Source organism: Solea solea, chromosome 12, assembly GCF_958295425.1.
Source record: "Solea solea chromosome 12, fSolSol10.1, whole genome shotgun sequence".
NCBI classification, from domain to species: Eukaryota; Metazoa; Chordata; class Actinopteri; order Pleuronectiformes; family Soleidae; genus Solea; species Solea solea.
This window is the reverse complement of record NC_081145.1, coordinates 24,690,611-24,712,200: the sequence shown is the minus strand read 5'-3', so window position 1 is coordinate 24,712,200 and position 21,590 is coordinate 24,690,611. Positions and strand designations below refer to the sequence as shown.

General features: G+C 40.3%; 1 protein-coding gene across 3 annotated transcripts in view; it reads right to left on the bottom strand.

Annotated features, from left to right (window-relative positions):
* Positions 1-34: 34 nt before the first annotated feature.
* Positions 35-21,590, bottom strand: part of LOC131469656 (FERM domain-containing protein 5) — a 67,995-nt gene continuing 46,439 nt past the window's right edge. For 2 of the 3 annotated variants that reach the window (XM_058644874.1, XM_058644876.1), the window contains exons 2-14: positions 21,386-21,490; positions 20,291-20,333; positions 19,886-19,964; positions 17,539-17,636; positions 16,660-16,783; positions 15,721-15,808; positions 15,488-15,576; positions 14,552-14,615; positions 13,816-13,907; positions 12,099-12,173; positions 10,894-10,962; positions 10,603-10,709; positions 35-4,583 (exon numbers count right to left, since the gene is read on the bottom strand). In XM_058644874.1, coding sequence (XP_058500857.1) covers positions 4,003-4,583; positions 10,603-10,709; positions 10,894-10,962; positions 12,099-12,173; positions 13,816-13,907; positions 14,552-14,615; positions 15,488-15,576; positions 15,721-15,808; positions 16,660-16,783; positions 17,539-17,636; positions 19,886-19,964; positions 20,291-20,333; positions 21,386-21,490 — 1,614 coding nt within the window. In that variant the 3' untranslated portion in view covers positions 35-4,002. The remainder of the gene's footprint in view (positions 4,584-10,602; positions 10,710-10,893; positions 10,963-12,098; positions 12,174-13,815; positions 13,908-14,551; positions 14,616-15,487; positions 15,577-15,720; positions 15,809-16,659; positions 16,784-17,538; positions 17,637-19,885; positions 19,965-20,290; positions 20,334-21,385; positions 21,491-21,590) is intronic. The other variant, XM_058644875.1, reaches the window with a different exon arrangement.

The following is a 21,590-nucleotide window of genomic DNA, read 5'->3' as shown; positions in this document are numbered from 1 at the left end:
TGTCATTCCACAAAGGCACAAGAGGAGTCGCATCACATTTTTAATTCAATGTTTATTTCACGCTTCAGTAGTTTTTTTATTTCATGGCACCAGTTACAAGGGGACTATCGGAGAGAAACAATATTTTATACCGACTCGTACAGGACGGTTACCTACAGTACAAATGGATTCGGAATGGATCAGACTGAACAAGAGCTGAATTTTGGCACATGGATTTATATATATTTATACTTGAGTATGTATATATAAATAAAATGTTATCAAACAGCAGTTCCTAGTTCCACGATAGAACAATGTCAACAACTGAACAAATGTAATGATGGGTAGTGCACAGACAGCAGGTCATCATCATAAACCCCCTCACTTGTACATTCATCATCCACTTTAATGTATTTTTGGCTAAAAAAACAAACAAAACCCAGCAGTTAATGTAATTAATTTTCATTACAAAAACCTTTTCTGTTACATACCTTCAAAAAAACATTGTAAACTAATTTTAACCCTAACCCTTCTTATTTGAATTATTTTTCTATATCGTCTCATCTCTGTGATTTTTGTCTATGCTAATGCTCAGCACTTGAAAAATATGAACAAAAAACCCCTTATAAATTAAGATTCAGGGATAGCCAATCATGGATAATAATAAAAATATATCTGCTGAAAATGTGTAAAAGATAAAAAAAAATAAAAATAACAACACTTCAGATTTCAGTGCAGCAGCAGTCCTGTCATCAAAATAAAACCTTAAAAATAACCCTTATACACCTGTAAAACATATTTTATTAAGGATTCATCACACATTTAAATACAGGATTTGTAGCTCGTCTGTCTGTTCATGTGCACGGCTGCACTTTCACCGTTGCGTTTGGGGGAGGGCGGGGATGTACGCATCAGCTGTTAAAACAACAATCTTTACCTAAAACTGTAGCCACCTCCCATGAAGATAAAGAATAGTCAAATATGTAAACATGACACGACAACTGAAATATAAATGTAAAATTGGATTCGTCACAGGCAACATGACAAGTTGTGTAACAAGAAATAAACTCAGTTTTCCCTCCTCTCGCCCTGGGTGATCCAAGGATGGTGCAGTGAGGAGGGGGGTGGGGGGAGGGGGCAGTTGATGGAGATGGACATCGTGTCTTTCACTCTCCGCTGATCAATCTGCCGCTGAGCGTAAACAGCCGAGAAGACGGCAGCACAACAAACGCCTTCACACAGACAAATGTATCCTTAATATAAACATTATTACTGGAGTGGTCGGAAAAACAGCAGCTCACATCTTTTTGCTGTTACAGTGGATTATTGCTCCATGAATGATGCTGCCCCTTTTTTAATTGTTGCATGTTCAGAGAAGGACCACTGAAGCTACATAATGCTGATACATGTATGAAGAACACGCGTCCCGCCACTCACGTTGACCTCTTAGAACTTAAGAAACGTTAAGTACGAATGTATAAACACACACAAAACCTGTCCTGAAACGTGCCTCATCCTCGCACCTGCTGTTCATGAAGTCAAAAACTATAAATTGAGATAGAAATAAACTCCCAGGTTGTATGTGACAGGATGTTTTCTGAGTGTTTCTGCTTGTAACGTGCTGAGGGAAACGTCAGTGCTTCTCCCTCTGCCACAGATAACGGGTTTGTGAAAAGGAGGAGGAGGAGGAGGAGGAGTGGATCCAGCCACAACACCCAAAGTGCCGAGGACCACCAGGCTCAGATTTACACGGGAGCAAAACGGAGACGTCAGCGGGAGCAGCTGCAGGTGCTGGTGTGAATGTCAAAAAAAGGGCCCAAAACAAACAAAAAAAATTAACCCTGTACAGCTGAAAAGACATGAGTCAACAAATCCCATCTTCCCAGGACACAAAAGTCGTCAAAAGTCATTTTTTACCTCAGTCCTCATTATCTCTACCTTTCATTTCACTCCTTTGCACTTTAATCTCTCAACAAAATATGAAATATCTTGTCCTGTACGCCCCTAAACGTCCCTTTTAATGCCATTTCCTTTCCTAAGCACGGACACAAACACTTGACACAGGAGGTTTAACACACAATACAAAAACAACAAAACAATAGATTTTTTTTTTTTTACCCAGAATCCAGCAGCCATTACAGTAAACTACGAGCCAGAAGAGTTCAGAGCCTGACCAACCAAAGTATTGTTTTTCAAAACTGGCTTATTGTAAAATATCCAGTATGGTCAAACTGTGAAATTATGTGTTTACGATACTGAAATATGCAAAGTATTATCTCCAAGAACTCAACGTGTATCCAAGAAAACAGTTTTTAAACAGTCTAAAATGAAGATTACATTAAAACAGACACAACAAAAACAATAAGTATCACATTAAAAGAAGGTGAACCGTGGATTTTTTTTTTCGATTGACAAAATAATCAATAATCCGTCAATAATTTCAGCTCTAATTCAGACATTTTAACTTAATAAAGTCACTTGATGATGTGGCGTAAACTCAGTTTCAGTGGCCAGGCTCACAGTCGCCTCCTCAGACTCTTCAAGTACAACAAGTTATGAACAGTGAACATGAGTTTTTGGATTATTTTGGTTTTTGCAGTCTCTCCATAATATCCCCCCCCCTGTAAAAATACACATTTTTAAACCGCAGGTTTTCTGAAGTGTGATTGACTGCTGGTGGAGTGACAAGAGAGATGATTCAGTCCTTCACACATTTCCATATTTTTGCAATTCCTCCGACCTTACTTCAAACACAGACCTAAAAAAAGGTATAATTTAATCTTTCAATAACAAAATAACATTTCAATTCTGTTAAAATATACATGGAAAACCTGTCAATCCTATTAGGAAACTAATTTGTACAAAAAGTACACCGTTTATTTCTTATTCTAGCAGTAATCATAATAATAATAATAATAATAAGACGATGATGATGATGACGATGATGATGATATACAGGACCTACTGTAAGAGCAAAGTTGATATCAAACCAAAATAAATCATAGACTCTTCATACAATACAAATAAGTTATTGAAATTCATTGAATTTCAACTGAAGGGAAATTAAATTAATTGGAGAAGTAACTGACGATAAATGAGCACATGAAAATAAAGTGCTCTGTTATTAAAATCATTGCACGTCTATCTAGTCTATTAATCTACTGGTGCCAGTAGTTCTTTGCACTTGATGAATATTATCTATTGGGTCACATATTAACACTATTCATACTGGTTTTATTTTAAAGTGTGTCCTTATAAAAAGGTTAGGAAAAAAAAACACTTTGATTTTCACCAGTTTGTTCACTCTTTTTTTTGTTTGTTTTTTTACTAAAGTGTAATTGTTTCCTACAACAATCCAGAAAATTCAAAAAACAGCTGACAGATTTTGACGTCCTCTCAGAAAAGGCATTTGGTAATTTCCCCGTCATTTCACAGACCTTCACTGTTATATTTAACAGAGTGTTTTTACTCCATCTATTCTGTGTGTGTCCAGCTGACACAGCCAAACCTCACTCACTTGTATCCTTGAATGCCAACTTCCTTCGTTACCTTTTCCATCACCTCTGCTCCTTTTCTAATACAAATATACTTTATTTAATTTTTTTTAAAAGCAATAAATAACAACTGACGTTAAAAGAACATCTCCTGTTCCTGTACAGGGAATTTTTTTCAGTTTTCTTATTTTTCTTATCTTCGATCTCAGTTTGACTTTTTTTTCCTTTGTGTTATTTGAAAAAATAAAATACCTGAAATGACTTGGAAAAAGAGAGAGAGAGTAATCTGGCTTTGTAGAAAAAAAAAAGATAGAATAAAATAAACAAACAAAACACGTTGGTGGTTGGTGAACCAAAAATGAAGGAGGGGGGGGACGAGGACGAGAGATCCTGACCTGGTTTTACCAGGCGTGGTCCAAGCTGTGCGTCTGCAGGAGGACGATGGTTGGGACAAGGCTGCTCTCTCCGTCACTCCGGTGTCTTACTCGTCTTCTGAGACTCGTCTTCTGAGACTCTTACCGCCATGCTCTCACTTGCTAATGAGCAGCTCGCCCACCCAGCGGAGCTTGCACGCAAACCACCGCCTCAGGGGACAAAAGTACTCGTAATGGAACTGCTCAAACTCGGGGGTCTGTCGGATGTCACGTAAAAACGCTATGTCAAGGTCTGACTCGGTGAGGATGATGAGGAGCAGGAGCAGGACAAAGAGGAGTCCAATGGTGACGAGGAGCAAACGGAGGACGCTCAGGACAAACTTATTCACCTGTTCCACCTCGCTGAGGGCCGAGTCCCCCGCCTCCTGTGCGGATTTACCGTCCGCACCAAAATCAGCCCCAACCCCCTGTGTCGGTGTGCCCGCCTCGGACTCCTTCTCCTCCTCGATGCTGCAGGGCGCCCCGTTGACCTGGCGTGAGGCGGCCAGCTCCATGCTGTGCTCGGCCACCGGGGTGGGCAGGACGCTGTCAGAGGGGCTGTAGGCCTGGTCCGAGATCACGGCCAAGCCGTCATTGGAGTCTGTGGCCTGGCTCCGGGAGCGAGGCATAAAGGATTCGCTGTGGGACACTGAACGCACCGGCGTGGAGTGGGCACTGTCACGCAAGGACTCCAAACCTTGGAGGAGAAACAGAAGAAGAAAGACAAATAAATGTCCATTCTACTGACCCTGAAAACCACAACACACTACAGCTGGAGTTTTAAGCCCCAGTCACATTTTTACCCCTACCCATTGCCCCTCGGAAGTGAGTAGTGATTGAAATCTACCCCAACAAGGTCTATGATATGGCTTTTAAGTTAGTAAAAACATGTTTTTGTCAGAACACATTGAATCAAATTGTTTACAACAACAATAACAACATTAAAAATGGTTGTTCTATCACTTCTGTGGGTTATGATTATCTGTTTTATCTACAAAAACATGCTAACCAGTGTTAGCTTTGTGATGGTAATATTAGTTTCTTTGGATTTGGTTATACCAGGAAATGTCTCATAAGCCTCTGTATGCACCCGAGTTACTAGAGGACGTGATTAAAATCTATGCAACAAAAACTGGCACAATCCCTTTAATTAGTCTCTGTAAACACATGACCCAACATGGTTTTGTCTTAGATACAGACATTCTTCTACAAATGTCAGAAAACATTTTCAAAACTTTGACCAGTTTATGGTTCAAGCAACAGACTGAAAACAAGTTTTGGTTGTGGTTAGTGTAGCTACACAACATGCTAATCACTGTTAGCTTTATGAAGATTAGTTGTTTGGGAGTGAAAATGTAGATACAACATGTTTTTGCCATGTTTTCAATAGTCTCTTGTCTTTATTGTGGTTAGAATAGCAACACAACATGCTAATCACTGTTAGCTTTATGAAGATTAGTTGTTTGGGAGTGAGCCTCGAGAGCTTGTGTGTGAAATGTAGATACAACATGTTTTTGGCATGTTTTCAATAGTCTCTTGCCTTTTTTGTGGTTAGCATAGCAACACAACATGCTAATCAATGTTAGCTTTATGAAGATTAGTTGTTTGGGAGTGAGCCTCGAGAGCTTGTGTGTGAAATGTAGATACAACATGTTTTTGCCATGTTTTCAATAGTCTCTTGTCTTTATTGTGGTTAGCATAGCAACACAACATGCTAATCAGTGTTAGCTTTATGAAGATTAGTTGTTTGGGAGTGAGCCTCGATAGCTTGTGTGTGAAATGTAGATACAACATGTTTTTGCAATGTTTTCAATAGTCTCTTGTCTTTATTGTGGTTAGCATAGCAACACAACATGCTAATCACTGTTAGCTTTATGAAGATTAGTTGTTTGGGAGTGGGCCTCGAGAGCTTGTTTGTAAAAATGTAGATACAACATGTTTTTGCCATGTTTTCAATAGTCTCGTTTGTCTTTATTGTGGTTAGCATAGCAACACAACATGCTAACCAATGAATTAAGTGGTAGAGCGAGGGTTACGGACAGAGGGTGAATAAATGTGACTGAGCCTTAACATTGACAGGTCTTTTCTGCTGCTTGTCCAGCTGAGCACAGACATGTCGTCTCCAGCTCTACAGCTGAAACCTGATCGTGCTGTTCCCACAGTTAAGCAGACTGTGGGGGGGGGGTGTTCAGGCACTAACCTGACGCCTTATCATCTTCTCTAGTGAAGGAAATCATTAAGTAGCCAATAACAGTGGAAGAACACTGTGGACTTAACAAACCCTTTAAGCCCACGTCCTTCCTCCTCCTCCTCCTCCTCCTCCTCCCACAGATCTGTCATAACGATGTTACACCAGTGAATGTGAATTAGAGTTTTCCATGTGTACGAGTTCATTTAAAGGTCTAGTAGTGTGTGACATTTAGGGCGGTTTGTTGGTATTCAAATAATCATTTGGTGTCCAGAGTCACCATTAGATTATTACTCCCTATGATGATGCTTAATAGTGTAAATGGATCTCTGTTTCTTCAATAAACACATACCACAACACTTATTCTTAGATTTAAGGATAGGTTTATGCATTTTCACATCTATCTTAAGGCAGCAGTATAATGCACATACTTTATGTTCTTTAAATCCACTCTAACACTGACAATAATCCTTCATTCCCACTGCCATCAAGACAGTTTTAGTCACTTCTTGACCTCTTTCCCTGGCCTTGGACCAATTTATAATATCTTATCTTATCCTAAAAACAAATCTAAAGTACAGTTTTCCACAGTTTCAATACTGCATTATCTTGCAAGGTGGACGTTTTAAAGAAATCCGTATCCAGATGGCTAACAAAATATATTCATTTCTTCTTTGGGCATTAGCACTAACATCTGCTACAAATTTCAACCAAATTTCATCCAAATGTGTCCTTTTATTTTTTGTGTTTAGCTGCTCACAAACAGAGAAATGCAGCAAACACAAATAAATTCTCATTGGCAAAGTCAAATAAATGTAGGGTATAATGTAGGTGTAACGTTTTATTTAATGAATAAAAACAGTATCACGATGTCCCATCTGTTCAAAATCAGAACCTACAATGGTCTTATTTATCTAGATATCTTATTGTGATATTGTGAGCAAAGGAAAGTAAGGGAATATGACGTCATATTTTCTACCAACAAATCACTGTCTCTGCACAACTGTACTCTTCATAATGCAGGATTAGTAACAGAACTGTACACAAGAACCACTCCACAGTGTACAGTACATGACAGTGAGGCTGAACCGAGGTTTGCTGACGACATCACATTCTCCTCCCGAGCTTCAAAGCAGCAACATTACACCCTCACTATAAAGAGAAGGGATTAAAGTTCTGCCTCTGATGAAGAAGCGAGTCGTGAATCATGGGATTTCAAAAAAATAAATAAACTGCTGGGAAGGGGGATGGATTATGTCCGAATGCCTAATCCTTTGAAAGAAGAAGAAGGCTTGAATGTGAAAGGAGTGTCAGCAGCCATTTTAACTCTGCCACCGTGAAGTACAATAAGCAAGCACGTAATTCACAGTTTTAACTTTTATTGCAAATTTTGTCCTTTTATTTTTAAAATGGTGAGTTAATTTTTGGGATATACAGTGGGATGAATAGTTTTATTGTTGGACAAATGGGGTCTCTGCTACAACAGCTGCATTTGCAATGTCACACAAAGCCCATGAGATAACAAATATTTTTTAATAATATTTGGCAAGCAGTCTGTTGGTAGATATAGATAATAGCTCATTATTTGGCAGTCAATCTGTTGGTGGATATAGATAATAGCTCATTATTTGGCAGTCAGTCTGTTGGTAGATATAGATAATAGCTCATTATTTGGCAGTCAATCTGTTGGTGGATATAGATAATAGCTCATTATTTGGCAGTCAGTCTGTTGGTAGATTTAGATAATAGCTCATTATTTGGCAGGCAGTCTGTTGTAATTAAGATCGTCAGCTCTATACGACCGCCTCTGTGTTTCACAGTGTAGTCAGTGTTTATATCACATGTCGTCTGATGACATTCCCGCCCCGCACACACAAAGGGATTTGTCTTACATCAAGACACAACACAAAGACGCAGCCATGAACAGTTTTCCTGCTCCAAAAACCCCAACGTTCAGCAGTTTGATGGGATGAACACCTCTTGTCCCTGCCCACTTCTGTGCTGCAGCTGTATTCACACAAACGCTCCCTCAGCCAGGTCTGATAATAGTGTTTGACAGAGCCTGTTACGTACTGCAGCTTTAAGCAATGAAAGTTTGACTAAAAATAAATCCATATATCACATGAACACACCCCAACGAATGATATACGACATACTGGTGTGCAGTGACAACAACAGCACTAAGAAAAAACAACCAAATGTGTCCAGTCAACACCGACAAAGAGAAAATAAACTGTCACGTGAATCAGGCGGAGTTTACCTGGAGCTTTGCTGGGCTGAACGTACGGCAGAGGAGAGCCACACACAGGGGACACACTGGCTGAGTCCTGCTGCCCCATCAGAGCAGGGTACAGGGGCAGGACGCCCAGGGCCTTGCCCAGCATACGAGGCCCCAGGCTCAGCACGCGAACTTTTACATCCCGGTAGCAGTGGTTGATCATACGCAGGTGGACGTTCACCCGGGTGGTGATGCGGATCAGACACTTCACCATAGCTGTGGCATTCACGTGTGTTTATACCCTGCTGTTATGGTCCCCTGTCCCAGAGTCCAGGCCACAGTCTTGCTGTGTTGCGTGAGTGTGTGTGAGGTGAAACGGTGAGTTTCTGAAGCAGTGCTACAGACACCCGCACTGGCCTGGCCTGGTTTTGCCCCTCCCAGGCCAAAGACATACATGGAATAGAAGATCCAGGCTATTTTCAGCTGGAGTATTAATACCACTGTAAGGCACCCAGTCAGCACACACTGAGATCTTGTGCTTCTCTGAACCTCAAAGCAAAATACCCTCAACACACACACACAACATGGCTGCCTTTGGCATCTGTTTATCTCCCTCCACAAAGAGTTATAACTGTGTCACTCACAGAGGCACTGAGAGCACCTGTTCTCAGCCTGCAGGTTGGCTGTACACACACATCCACTCACTGTCCACTTTATTAGGCACATCTGTTCAACATGGAACAGGATTTGTTAGCAGAAATTTAAGATACTACCCATAAGTATGTTTGTGCAAGTGTATAATCACTTTAAAATTAAAGCTTGCTGTGCAGAGGTCACTGTCCTGAGCTCACTTTTTTTTTTTTTTTACAACAGCTTGGAAGAGATTTTCCTTTAGCATTTTGAAACATGAGCTGACTATGGGAACAATAGTGAACAGAGTTGCCCAAATTCATAAATCAGGGGAAAAGGAAGAGGAAACAGTTGAGTTTTTTCAAAGAAGTCACTAATTCTCACTAACGGAAACAACCATATGCATTCTAAGTAATTGTAGGTATTTTGAACATGATGCTGTTGTTGCTGAGTATTTCAGGTGCACAGTGTTAGGGAGGGTGAATACACTGCTTGGATCCAAGTGCACGAAACAGGAGGCACGATGAAAGATTCAAGAGTATTTATTGTTTTCTCTTGAAGGCAAAATTAAAATCACTTCTTCATAGAATGAGAAAATAAACTACTATACTTGGCAATAGAGCTACTAAACAAAAGGCAAAACAGACATGGACTCTGACGTGTTCTCTAGAAGCATAAACGACACACTGGCACATGACAAAGGGACTGGGGACACTATATAGGGAAGAGGGAATCAAGGGCAGGTGCGAGCGATTACTTAAGGATCACCAGGTGAAGTGCATGAGGGAATTAGGGGAGATGTGTCAAGGCTGATGGAGAAACAACGCGACAGGAAGACATGAACGTTTACCAAAATAAAAGGGGAAGTGAAAATCAAACCCAACACCAAAAGTGACATGAACTTAACATGACTTTAAACCTAAACTAACACAAGAACTGAACTAAACAGGACAAAACACTAACGGATCTGACGCTTCGTGACACACAGGTACACACACACACACAAACGCAGAGGTTTGTGCAGCTATTCTTCTTAGGACACTGTACTGACTGACTTCCATTCATTTGAACAGCCTCAACAAAGCATTCAAATTCAAATTTTATATCACAACTTAACCAATAAGGGTTCTGGTCTCCATGAGGACTACCGGTCCTGACAAGGTCAGTGTTAAAGGTTCTGAAGAGTTAATAAAGACAAGTACACACATGAAACTGTTGTGACTTTGTTTTACACATGACACACAAACTAGTGACTAGTAGTTGTTTTCAATGTACTGAATCATTAGAATCAGTTCACTTATGTAAATACAGCATAAGGGGTTGTGATTCGGTGATCCGCTTGAGATGGCCGCTTTCAGCAGTGCTGTCGCTAAATACAACAAACCTTTGTATTTCAGATTTTAGACATTTCCTTTGGTAAATGTTGGAGATTAACGCATGTTTTAAGTCTTTTTAACTGATCTACAGTTAGGCATCGTCTGGTTTGATTCTTGTGTCGGATGGATCTCCATACTTCCTCTACTTTCCGCTCGTCTTCACAACCCAGAATATGACATGCCCACTGATGATGTCACATGGAAGAACCACTTTCATGGTTCCAGCTAAGAAACCACCTTTTCAGGTCTCCAGTTTCAACACGGTTTTGGTGTGAAAGGGCAATAATATGAGACTTGTTCTTACCCTCCATGATAGATATGTGCACAGCTCTCCGCCTCGTGCGCGGCACACTGCTGAGGCGAGGGCCGTGGGTGATGGATGGGCAACTTCTGCTGGGCACGAGGCCAGCTCTGCAGAGACAAACACATACAAACAATGCACAGAGATCACTGCACCACGAGACGGGCTTTCAGAGTGAAGGTCAGTCATACTGTAAAGACACAGTGGTGCCTGAGAGAATGGAGGAACATGAAAGAAAGAAAGAAATCTGGTTGAGAGTATTCTGGGCTCTGGACTGGGAGTTTACAACTCTACCTGTGTATTTCTGGAGGTTCACGTTTGATTTTGGCACTCTGCTCCATCACCTCTTTTGCCACTCGTCCACTGTCATAAAGCACAGAGACGATGCTCAGGATGAGTTTTCACATACGCACACATGCACACATATCCAGGCAGCCTGGAGTCATCATCATCACCACCCGGTCACTGCAGTGGACGAGCATCATGGTCCAGTTAACCAGTGAATTCAGCACCAGAGAGACAAACGCGCACAGAAGACGGCTCGACCTTCGACAGTAAACTCAACACTCGATTATGAATGAAATCTAGCAGATGTTTGGTGATGTAAACATGTCAACATGTCCTTCTTAAAGGGGCAGTTTATTCCAAATAACTTCCCACTACTTTGCTGGAGTCAGTATCTAGCTCTGCAGATCTGTGGCTGGCCTACATGACACACAGGAATTTTAGCTTTTGGCTTTTATCGGCTGCTATACTGCACATATATTGTGAATACAACTTTAAAAAGACAATGACTTACATATAAATAAATATCTCTTCTGAGATGTTGATATATAATTAATGCCACTTTTATTTCTCTGGTATAAGTAGAAATAGGCAATAAAGTGAGTGCTAGTACTATGACTACTCCATTAGTACAGTAACACCATGGTAATAGTATGATAAAAGAATGGTAATCTTATTTTCTACTAATAATCTACTCATCTTATTCCTAATACAATGCCCAGCTTAGTAATAACAATGCAATGGTGTGGTAATAAGGAATACTATGTCATTTCCAAATGAATATCCAGGATATAAATGGATCTTATTAGCAATATAAAATGACTTCCCTATTACCACATTGTTATTGTACTGTAAAGTGTTATAATAATCTTATTAACGCTTTAATGTGACAACAGAAATTGAGCTGCAGATAAAAATAAAGGTTAGATATTATAAAGGTTAGTCATGAAAATATGATGTGATGTAGTTTGTAGTGTAAACAAAGGTGATAATGTCATCAGTCTCCTTCATTGTGTCCTCTCTCTTGTGAAGTGTCAGTTCTATCCTCTGGGCAGAAGTAGACAGATGTTACAGCGTAGGAGGTCAGGAAGAGGAGGAGGAGGAGGAGGAGGAGGAGAAGGAGGAGGTCACGTCCTCTGGGAAAAAACACCTCAGTCCTCTCTCTTCCTCCTCCCTGTCATCAGTCAAAAAAACACCCATGTTGTGAACTCTACCTGAAACGGAAGCGGCTGCCCTTGAAGAACAGGTTGCTGCTGGACACCGTGCGAACCTGGCTTGACTTTTCAAGCCTGGGAAAAAAAAACAGAAAAGAGAGAATTTTATATAAAAATAGTATTCAAACAAAAACAAACAGGAAGCAAATCTACAGAAGTGTACTGCATTCACCTGGAAAAAGCTCTGTTTTTCTCAATTAACACGATACTTTAAAACAAGATACGTTTTCATTCCCTTGAGCCTGACTTCACCTACTGACTTTAGGTGAAAGGATGTTGAAAGATTCAACCTTTCACAAACAAAGACTCACAAGTTTGAACTCACTTTATATTTAATAACAAAATAAACAAGAGGCTACAACCTTATTTTGACTTCAGGAAAGTCAAACTAAATAAGGTGCACACAAGGAAAAGGACCTGAAAACTAGAGAGAACTAAAAGCACAATCTAAAGAAAACATTTATTTTTTATCTTTTATTTGTTTTTGTATAGATTAGGAAAAAATATTTCATTCATTAAAGAAAAAACTGAATTTATTCTTGGAGAAAATTATCTTCTAAAAAAAAAAGGATGTCAAGGATGTCAATATATAATATATATACATATATATATATATATATATATATATATATATATATATATATACATACTGTATATGTAATCCTTCTGCCAGCTTCCCGAATACCAACAATAGAACCAGGATCAAATCCCCTCCTGTTAAATTATGCATATCCTTCCTATAGGCGCAGCTGCGTACAGTATTCAATATGTTGATACTGGAACAGTAAGCGAGACATTAATGTTTAATGCTTCATTTTTGCTTTCAAGGGAACGTATGTGTGTGCTTTCCCAGAAATATTTCCAGCACAGCTCCTCTCTTTATGGTCCAGGCGCTTTATCATTATTATTATTATTACACTCAGATCTTAATAAGGGGGAAAGGAAGATAATAAAAAAAATAATCATTATCAGTCTGCCACTCCAGAGTCATTGAAAGGTCACACGATATGAACGTGCCCTCTCTCCTCGTCTGGGTGTGATTACCTCACCGCTCTGAACTCACGCTGCTGCTGCACTTTTTTTTTCCTTTTTATCACCTTTTCTCGTGACTCGTCGAGATCAGAGGCGAAGTGCTACTATTACTCACAGCGGAGACGGCGGTGCCATATCTCAGAGGGAAGCAGTGAAGTGCCTGCAGTCTCGTGCTAGTGCACACTCATGCTCCATAAAGGTCAGCAGCAGCGTGCACCTTGTTCTCCCGCTGATGAACGACCCAGAGGGAAGGGCTTTTAAGGACGCCGGGGTGCAGGGACAGTAACCTGCACCACGACGACGCCGCTCACAGCCAAATACGGCCTTATCCACATGGAAACAGAACTTTCCCGACATGATATTTTTCCTTTTGGTTCTTAAAAATGTCTTCATAGACTAGAAATTGGCTGTAACGCCGCTGCAAAAACAGAGAGGAAGACGTGGTGAGAGCACAGTGTACAAACCCCAAACACAAGGAGAAGAACACGATGATGACAGTAAATGTTAACAGCAAGAAAGAGGTGGGGCTATGACATCATCGTACACAGGAAAACACAAGGGTGGCGTTTTCTGTGGGACCCAATTTCCCCAAAACACTGGTTCTGTGTGTATAAAAAAAAAAAAATTAAACCTTTAGCAGATCCTAAACTTTGCGCCGGAGAAGAAATGTCATCTGTGTACTCACTTGTAGAAAGCTTGGTTCTCCACGCCGCATTTCCACAGGTGCTTGCATGCCTCAGGAGTGGGCGGGAAGTACGTCAGGATGATCTTTTTGTCCTGCACAGGACAATATAACACACTGTGACTATTTTATTATATTTTATATTTCCACATTTTTGGATTTATATTTGGGTATACTGTATATGCTCAGCTCTGTGGCGAACATTTTTATAAAGAAGATCAAATTTACGTGGAAAATAAATATCATATCATTGAGTCTGTCACATTTATAGACAAGCATGTACAGCTAATAATCAGGTCGGGTTGTATGGCGGTAGCCTGCCAGATTCTTCGCTGAAGCCAAACAGGAAAAAAAAAATGACCACTAGGGGAGCAACCATGTCAAAAATGACATGGTGGGTAAATGAGTCTAATTCTCTTTCCTGTGTAGTTAAAGCTCTCAATCACTACTTTCAGATCTTCTTCAAGAGAACACGATGTCAATGTTGTAGATTATGTTCCCGTTGGGAGGAAAAAGACGTAATAAAACGTGGCACATAGAAGTGAGAAGAGGTGACCACTGGTTTGCCACTTGATACAAACATGTAACAACATAGGAGTCACTGTTTTGTGCTTTTTATCTTTTATATGTGATCAGAATATCTGTTACACAGTTGGAGCATAATCTTTTTTTAAATGGCTGGTTATGGACGGTTGGTAAATGTAATATTGTATCAGTATCCAACACTTCATGCTCTCACCTCCCGCTGATTTGCATATACGTGGAACGTCTTCCCCTCAAACTTCAGCTTGGTCACCTCGTTCCTGTGCAGGACAGAGAGCGGCAACAGTTATCAGTCACACACAGCCAACGCGTGCACGGGGGGGGGGGGGGCTCTTTAAATATTCATGACAGCCGCTTTAAAATTGCATAAACAGCCACAGACGACGTCTATATTTGTCTGACAAAACAAATAAAGAATAACGTTCCCAGCGGACGCGGGCGGGCGACGGAGAACAAGGGGAAACATGAGCGCTGCCCAAGGCAAACAAACAAACCCATTATGAATGCGGAGGCAAATATAATATGTCTGTCCTTATTATGTAACTGTAACCTGCTCAGTTCAAAGCAAACAGGCAAATGTAATAGTGATGCATGTGTTTTTAATGCGACAATGGAGCGTCTCGTCGAATTCAGAGGCTCTTTTATATCAAACCATGGTATTATAGTACTGTAACTCATGATTATCTCCATCATTGATTCATTTTCCAGTTGAATCCATTAGTTGTTTGGTCCATTAAATGTCAGAAAATTGCTGAAAAAATGTCGACAAACCAGAAAATATTCACATTCGAGAAGCTGCATCATTCAGAAAACACTCAAAGTTTAACGATTCATTTAGTAATCGATTAATAACCTCTTCATCGAGTTATGGTTGCAGTGTAATAAGTATCTATGTGTGCATGCATCTGGACTAATGAGAGGTCTGTGCACATATTAGACCTCAGATCTCGTCACAGGTCGATGCAGATGTTGGATGTTTGTTGTCAGCAAGTGTGAAACCAGCTGTCGTGCACATGCTCTGCATGTAGAGCACATACGTCAAATTCAGGCAGAATGGATCGTTTTCTTTTTGTCTACTTACAACACTGAAAAAACAACAAAGGTTCAACGTTTTTGTTTTTTTTTGGCTCACCATTTGAGAAAGTGAACTCTCCTGTTTCCCTGAAGCACCACGAAACCAAACGGAGTGAAGGCGAGGAAAGCTGGATTCCCAGAAACGTCCTGAGAGTCACAAAACACATTCAAAACATGCCTTTTAGAATAATTGTTTGAATATGTAGGACATTATATACTGTATATATATATGTAGATACATATGGATTGTGTTTGGAATGTCTAAATGTAAAAGTGCAGAGCTTGAAGAACCTTGCATGGATGTGGATCGACGCCATACGTCTCCAACATCTGAGCTTTCTGCAGGAAGTTCCTCTCCGATGTTTCAGGTGTTTGTCCACTGAGGGAGAGAAACGACGCAATGCCTCTTAGTAATAACACAAATACCAACAATCATAAATTAAAAATGATGTTATTTATTTCTTTTCCAGAAATGTGGAACCTTGTCTTCACGAGCTAATTTAAGAACAACACATCACATTAATGACATATACAATTAACCCTTTAACACTGCAGATGACACATTTGTGCATTTTGCAATAAAGGAGCAATAAGATCACCTGTGTTTTATAAAAACATCCTAACCAATTATATCTGTTATTGCCACTTTCTAATATGTGAATTACAAAACAGAGAGCTGTAATCACAAAATAAAACGGTCAGCAACAACAAACTGACTCTTATGATGAGCTTCAACAATGGTCACCACTAGTGGGCAGCAGAGTCTCATGCTGTTTGTCATTGTGCTTGCACAGCATTAACATTAGATTTGATATTTGACTGTCTGTCCTGTCAATCACTGTAAGGATGAAACATTTTTGTTTTATTTGGAAAATCACAGTTGAACAGATCAGCGGTTGAATGTTTAATAAGCTCAGTAGAGCATGTGTGTGTGCGTGTGTGTGTGTGTGTGTGTGTGTGAGCATCGACCTGCTTTATCAAATCACTGTCAACATCGTGCTCTGCTGCTCCTCCAGTTAAAGCCAGCGCATGAACCCGGCACTAATAAATGTCCAAATAAAGGGCCGACTATGAACTCAAGACAAACTGACTGAGATCTGAGTCAACACTGGAGAAGGGAGTGTTTTCTTTTTTTTACCGATCTGCACAAATAAGGAAAAAAGGAACGGAACACTGGCTCTGGCTCAGTGTGTACAAACGTGACACGGAGAAGAGGAAAGTGACGCTTACATCAGCTCTGTCTTGTGTATGTCGGAGATCCGCCGCTCCAGCCTCTCGGAATGTTTTGGGAAAAACTGGAATTTGGAGCTATAGCCGTCTGGATGCTTCCCGGGGTCGTAATCACCGATCTCAGCTGGACGGGAAAAAGGGAAACACATCAACAGACGTGAAAAATATGAATAATGAATGTGGAAAGTGATGTATTATAGTGTAATACTGCTTCCTGTGAGGGACAATGGAGACTGACACATGTTTTCAGGATTTTTATGTCTTTTTTAACTGATCTACAGTTCTTAAAAAGTACCAGGTACTATCACCAACGAGTCGAGTCGTGTTAGAACTGTAACTGTAAGTATGCTTTACATATATGTATAATCTGCTTATAGCTGCAGTTATACACCTGTGTAATACCAACAAGCTGACAGTGAAAACTCTATCTGTGCTGCACTCTCTCAAATGAGCGTTATGCAGATTTGCCTCTGCGAGGAAGAGCTGACCACGCGGCACATCTTTAATTCATCAGTTCACCGGTTCTCCTCCTCCATAGGCCTCCCCCCCCTCCTTAGTGTGTCATCGTCCTTCATGTGTGTTTTGTTTAGATCTGTATCTTTGTGTGTTTGACAATAAGATGCCAGATAACAAACTTCCAAGACTCTCAAAGAGCGCAGGATTTCTCGCTTGTTAAAGAAAAGCCATTGAACTGATAATCTCACAAAGTCCAGTTCACTTGGCACCGGTTTGAGAGTCCGTATCAGTCTCAACCATCAGCGCTTTCATGTCTCACAGCGTAACAAATTACAACCACTGCGTCTCCTCGTGTCTCACCTACATCAGCAGAGCCTGTGGACACAACAGAACAAATGCATCTGGAATCCGTTCTCGCGTTACCTTGAAGAATGTGGGCAGCCAACATGGCCGCGTCCGAGGTTTTACACAGGAGCCGACCGTGGTACAGGTCCCTCTTGATTTGCAGGAAGACGAGATATCTACAAAAGAGACGGAGAGACAGAAATGTCCACGTCAGACTAATGACGTTCATGAACTCACTGTAACTGAGTTTCCCCAGAGAAGGGACGTGAAAGACAAAACAACCTGATTTAAAAACCCTCAAACGCTGCTGAGTTCATGTTCACCACAGATATTTGAATATTTCTTTTTGATTTTTGCTGAGATGAGGGGGTTTTTGTTTTAAGGGGGAAATAAGGGTAAGGAGGCCCTGAGGGAGAAGCTGCTACTGACGTGGTAGCACCTTCACAGCTCCCCAGGGATGAAACTTAACACAGACACAGCTTCTGATTGGTAATGAAACCTACAAAATAATACTCATTATTTTGTATTAGACTTGAGGACTTTGGGATTGGCAAACAGGAAGTACAGTGTACAGTATCTAGGCCATTTTCCACCAAAGCTAAAAGCACCTCATGTATGGAGATGATGTGCATTAAAGAGCTTAACCATGGACTTCACTCACACTGCAGGGCTTTCAACAAACCCTTATTGAGGATGTGATGAATAAATGGGTAATAATTCAACAGCCATTTAATGCTGATGACGTAAAGGGACGTATATAAAGACACCCAGAGAACATACAGTACTTATTATATTTAATGTGAATGTTTTACAGAAAACACTGAAGGTCCAACATGTAGAATTTCAGGGCAGAAATTGAATATACTACCCATTCTAATGTTTGTATAAGTGTATAACTGCTTTAATATTCTAAGAAATATTAGCTACTATGGCTTTACAAAGGCGATCATGAGCCGAATCACAACCCGTTTGACAGAGTCTGTGCTCCAGTTATACAGGAAGTACAGAACAATTCAGGGAACAAATCTGCACTTTCGTGCAGTCGTGGTTCTATGAAGTGAAAGAAAATGACGCGCCTGATACCAAAGCAAGAAGGGGCTGAGTAGTGCTATAACTGTATAAAGGAAAAGTGCCAAAAGGCTGTGTTCAGATCGTGTATTAGTCAGGCCCATGTGACCAGCATGTACCTGAAAAACTGAAGAAGCCAAATGGAACTCAGCCATCGTTCTTTTCCTACAACAACCTGTCAAAATGGCTGCCGTGAAAAAGGATCCATCCGTGATTTTTAAACTTGACAAACACGACAAAGACGAGGTAAAACGTTCAAAGCAATTACAACGAGAGGACACAGAACGAGCCTCATATGTGTGAATGATTATATACCCTGTCTCTCTCTCTGTGTCTGTGTCCACCACTCTCTCATCCCCCCCCCCCCACAAACACACACACACACACACACACTCACAGCCTTTTCATTCCCCTTTCTCCTCCTCTCCACTCACAACCAGTGGCCTTTGCCCCCCATCTCATCTGTCTGCTCTGTTCATCTGTTCATTATGTACATTCTACATGTGGAGCACATTTCATGTCATTACACCTCAGAGGGTGAGAGAGAGAGAGGGAGAGAGAGAGGGGAGAGAGAGAGAGAGAGAGAGAGAGAGAGAGAGAGAGAGAGAGAGAGAGTGCGCTCCCCCGGTCAGTCAGTGATGCATAAATCAGTAAATTATCCATACAATCATGAACCAGCTGGTGGCTCTCAGTGAAAACAGTGTGAACTCACTGCTCTTCAGTTTGTAGCATTTAAATGCATCATATACATATATATATATATATATATATATATATATATATATATATATATATATATATATATATGTATATATAAGTATACATATATATAAATATAAAAATAGAGGTATTGTATTTTTTTGTGAGATGGTGAAGCAATTAAAGAAAAAACAGAGAAACAAATGTGAAAAATTGAAGCACAGACAGGTACAATTACACATAAAAATGTATTTTAAATGGATAAATGTACCATGTTGTTGCTTCAACCCTTTGTCTTTTGGAGAGGAGGATTTACACCTCATCCTCCCTGCTTTACTCCTCCTCCTCCTCCTCCTCCTCCTCCTCCTGCAAACTGTGTTCTATTAAATAATTATGCTGATGTATCGTGAAGTACTCATTACGCATTTTTCAATTATGGAGGCTCATGCATAATGTTTTAGGCAGAGACACATTGTTTAAAACTTTCAGAGCCTGCACAGTCGCTCGTCAAACGATTGAACTCTCCTTATGAAAAAAAACAAACAAATCATGTCTTTCTTCATAACTGGTGAACTGACCAAGAGGTGAGAGAGAGAGAGAGAGAAGAGAGAGAGAGAGAGAGAAAAGAAAAAAACAGAGGATTCCTCTGTTTTCCTACCGAGTGATTTCCTCTTTAAGAGAAGCAGGATCAGGGGGGTAGAACTTGACTCTCAGACACATGGTGAACGGAGGCTGAGCTGCAGGAAACAAACATTCACGTCATTTATCAAACACTCAGCTGGAGATTGAACATTTAAATGATGACGTGCCTTATTGTATGAAAAGAAATAATAATAATAAAAAAAGAACTACTCATTATATAAAGTAGCATAGTGCTGAGTTACTCAAATATAACAACTTCAGGTGTTTGAGACTCTTAAAAAAAAAAGAAATGTAACTGAAGAAGTTTGTTATTCGTGTTTTATATTTAGGGTTTTTTGTTGAACTGCTATTCAAACTCCCAGAACTTGTTGAGAATGTTTTAAATCCATACAAGCAAATAAACAAACTTAAAACTACTTACACTTCATTTGCTTTGCAATCGATTTGGTGAACTCCAACCAGTGCTAAATGAGAAAAAAGAAAAAGAGAAATATTAAGATTTTACTGAGAAAAACCAACAAGCCTTTTAACATCATTGTCAGCTGCAGTTGGCTGTTACTACTGACACAGCTTTGTGGGTAAAACCTGTTTGTGACACACAATGGTGCGACAACAATACTGTTAAACATGTCAGTGCGGCCGGGAAGACATCAGGTCTGGAGAGCTCCAGACTCACTATCTCCATTCTCTTCTGGGAGCATATTCTCCCTCCATCTTTTTTACCGTCTTGACAACAACAACGACCCCCAAAATAGAATGACTTTTCTGCAGGACATCAGCTTGATCTGCAAACGTGTGCATACTTCATGAATCGAGCAGTGCAGCGGAGGAGTAGTCTGACGGAGCGGCCAACGCGCCGAAGAAAGGCGGCGTGAATAACAGGAAGTTTAGGAACACGAAATTTCACTCTGCGCCGTCCGTCGCCTCACTCCCAGTCTTCAAATAAATCAAATGCAATCCATTTTAAAGTAGTACAGGCAAGCATGTGATTTTTATATGGTATTTTAACTTAAACCTGCCTGAATTTGATGAATAATCTATCTATCTATCTATCTATCTATCTATCTATCTTCACTTCAATTGTGCAATACATTGGCGCCTGTTGTGATTAAATTAAGGAATACAGAAAAGCATGAGAAAATGAATGTCTCATGAGTGTTAAAGACCCAGTGTGTGACATTTAGCAGGCTTTATTGGTACAATAAGAGTTGAATATACATAAACCTTTTTATATGCACTTAAAGCTGCCACTTTGTGGCCCCCATGTTTCTAACAAACCAGCTACAGCGTGTGTTGTTTGTGTGTTTTATTACCCTTTCTGTTAAGCAAAGGCCACTGTAATAGTAAAGGTTATCTTGGAAAAAGGGGCAGAAGCACTCACTCATAAGCCATAAAATCGATATAAATCCAGGTGGCCTGAGTATCATGACGGTCAAAAGAGGGTTAACTCACCTTTTATTTATTTTTTTAAATAAATGATATAATAAAGACTCACAGTTACTGTAGTGACACTTACCCGCTGTTTGTCAGGATCCACATATCTGATGCCAAAATAGTCTTTTTCTAGCAGGTTGAGGTGGTGGCAGATGAGGTCGAACAGATACTGTCCCTTTGCATCACGCTGGAAATGAAGAGAGGGTATATATTTAACAGGCGTGAACACAGCAACCAATCACATGTGAGACTGTGGCTAAGAGAACATTCCTATGGCTCAACATGAC